At 37.7% G+C, this 2,966-nt stretch overlaps 1 protein-coding gene across 1 annotated transcript; it reads right to left on the bottom strand.

The window, feature by feature from the left end:
- Positions 1-567: 567 nt before the first annotated feature.
- SPTSSA (serine palmitoyltransferase, small subunit A) lies at positions 568-1,819 on the bottom strand (the record flags this gene model as incomplete). The annotated part of the gene is made up of 1 exon (XM_010020216.1): positions 568-1,819. A coding segment is annotated over one exon (104 nt), but the record flags the coding sequence as incomplete, so codon positions are not given.
- Between the last annotated feature and the right edge of the window lie 1,147 nt (positions 1,820-2,966).

The following is a 2,966-nucleotide window of genomic DNA, read 5'->3' as shown; positions in this document are numbered from 1 at the left end:
CAGGAATTTATGCTACATTACTTCAAAAAGAGTATGTTAACCTATCATTATCTCCATATACACTTAAAATACTCACATACAAAACCAAACACAAACACACACACAAAAGCCACCACCCCAAAAGCCTACCTATGTTTAGCTATCCAGATAAGTGAAGGCACTTACTTACTGGGAGACTCCTACCAACTTTGGTAAAGCTAGGGTTCACCTAAGAAGTTTACAGCTCCCAAGATGGTAACAGAGTATTTAACCAAATGCATATGAAGTTCTTAAATATGGGGGGGGGGGAGGGGGGAACCCCACTCTTTTCTCATGAGTGTGCACTTGAGAAAATAAAATACACCTAAAAGAAGGTATCTTTATAGAACAATTTAGTTGTACATCTTGAATATAACTCCTGATTTCAATAAATCAAGTTGCATAAAATATATAACAGTACCTATTATTACTGGGCCATTAAAAAAAATCATCACAATTCTTTGGTCAAGTATCTTTTTAACCCTTTTTGGAAAGTTCTGAGAAAAGCAAGCAGCATTCAGAAACACAGTAACTTCTCCAAGAAAGTTCTGCATCAAAGCTCTGCTTTTAAACTTTTATTTTTTTAAACAACAACAAAAAAACCCCTCCACTTAGGAAAGTTGTCACCATCTTACATTTCAGAATACAAAACTGAAAAAAATCCCTATTAAAAAAAAGCCAGGACTTCAGCCAAGTATTCAGCTACTTATTGCTGTAGTTGTAACTCAAGTCCATTTATGTTTTGGTCATTTGTAGCGAAAACATGTTTGGAACACTAGCAGCAATAGAAAACCCCTTTCAAACCTAGACATAGTTACACTGTTGAATGAACATTAGCAGAAACCATAACCATTGGGACATAATAAAGCATCCTGTAAAAGTACAACTGAGTCGGTAGCTAGAAAAACAGGGTTGATTTAAAGTGCTATCCCAAAGCCATATGTGGGCCTATGTCAGTAAAGAAAAGTACTTTCCCCCCCTACTAGATAAAGCCCCAGACCACAGCACTACTCCAAACATAACAAATAAGAGTCTTCGTCCTGCCTCAATGCCTCATCTCCCGTCCCTCCTCCAACAGGTGGAATACAGAAACTTGAAGTAACTGCTAATTCCAAATGTAGGTGATACGCACAAATATACTGTTGAACAAAGTTTGGACAGCAAACAGTACACCTGAGTTCAGTCGTACAAACTAACTTCTGCAAATAGTGTTAAGACGAATATATCCACGTCTCTAATATGAATCTAGATGTATTTTCTTACAAAATGCATTAATAGAAATATCCAGGCAAATACATACCATACAATAGCAAAAGCTTTAAGCCCCATTTAATAAGATGACTTTCCGATTAAAAATAGAAGGCAAGTAAGATTTACTCAAAATTACAATTAAGAAAAGCTTTCACAGTGCAATATTGAAACTGTCACAAAGTTAAGAAAATACTGATATCAAAGTACAATCACAATGTTAAAGTAGACAAAACTACTATACAAGGGCCTATTCTGTAAAATTAAAAGGAATGAACACAACATAGGGGACACCTCATGTCCCTGCTCTACATATCTTGTTTGCTAGTCTTCAGAGTCGTAATTGTGTCTTTCTGACATTGGCAGAAGTCTTGTTAAAACTAAGATGCTCCTTCTTCTTCGCAGACTAGATCTCAAAGCCCGATTACTTCTTGAAAATACGCTCTTCATCACTGCACAATTTCGAAGTAGTGCAATATTGCCATGATGTGCTGAGGCATGAACACGTAGCCCGTGTACAGTGCCATTCCAACGATGGAAATGAGCATGGAATCTGAATTACAGTTGAGGAAAAGAGCATTTGAAATAGGAAGTGCATTAGACATCACACAGCATTAAAACTTCCCTGGTAACTATCTTACAACACTACATATTTAAATCAGATGGGGTCAACTGTATTTAGCAATTACAGCAACCAGGAGAACCAACTGAGCACCAAAAACCAGAACACTGGAAGGAGCAATGAGGTGAATTACAGAATGATGCCTTGCAAGTTACCCACTGCCTTGTCATGGACACAAGAGGACAGGCCAAAGTACGGGAAGCATGATGGAAGAACAGAAAATGGGCACTGAGAATATACAAGCTCTTACATGCATCTTCCTAGGTGCTAAGCAAGTCTTGCAGAAGCCAGCTCCATTCAGCCAAGCAGAAAAAAAAAGTCAACCATCACAAAAAATAGCCCAACAAGCCAAACAAAAACCACAATAAGAGCAGTTGTACTGAGTAAGAGGTTTTATTTGCGCATGTCCTACTCATTTTTAAGTAGACAGCATTAGACACTGACCTCAACTTCTTGGAACAGAATGACCTAATAAACTTAATTCACAATGCACAGAGCACATCTGGTGTGAAAGTTGTGCTGTTAGCATAATGAAGTCAGGAAACCTCACATCTAAGTCACTACATTATTTGGTTTGTTTCTCCTTCCGCAGGAGGAGTGAGAAGTATGGGGTAACATTGTGACACGCACCTTTCTAACTATTTCACTCACAAAGCCTCAGAGCATCAGCATGGCTTCAAGTCATGTACTTAAATAAACAGACACTCATTAGAAGATCACACTGCAAAACAAATTTCATGTGAAGCTAAACAATTTTAAGATGACCACTTTACTAGCTGAACTCCTAACAGGGACCTTCTGTAAAACATATACAGAGAAGTGAGGCAACAGCTTATAATGTATATGTACAACTGGACCTTTGCCAGGCTGTAGGGTTCCTGAAGCTACAGAAATTATGGCATCAGATTACTGAAAGATTATGCCATTCAAAGTTTAAGGTTACAGAAATTCAGAAGTACTTGAAATTAACAATAACCTGTTGATTTCATCCAACAACCTACACTCAGTAAACTTAGACAGGAACACTATAAAAAGCACCGGAGATTAACAAGCATGATAACACTGGATAGCAGTACTC

Source organism: Nestor notabilis, unplaced genomic scaffold (genome assembly GCF_000696875.1).
Source record: "Nestor notabilis isolate BGI_N333 unplaced genomic scaffold, ASM69687v1 scaffold30688, whole genome shotgun sequence".
In the NCBI taxonomy this organism is placed as follows: domain Eukaryota; kingdom Metazoa; phylum Chordata; class Aves; order Psittaciformes; family Psittacidae; genus Nestor; species Nestor notabilis.
Note: the sequence above shows the minus strand (reverse complement) of the source record. Positions and strands in the feature narration are given on the sequence as shown.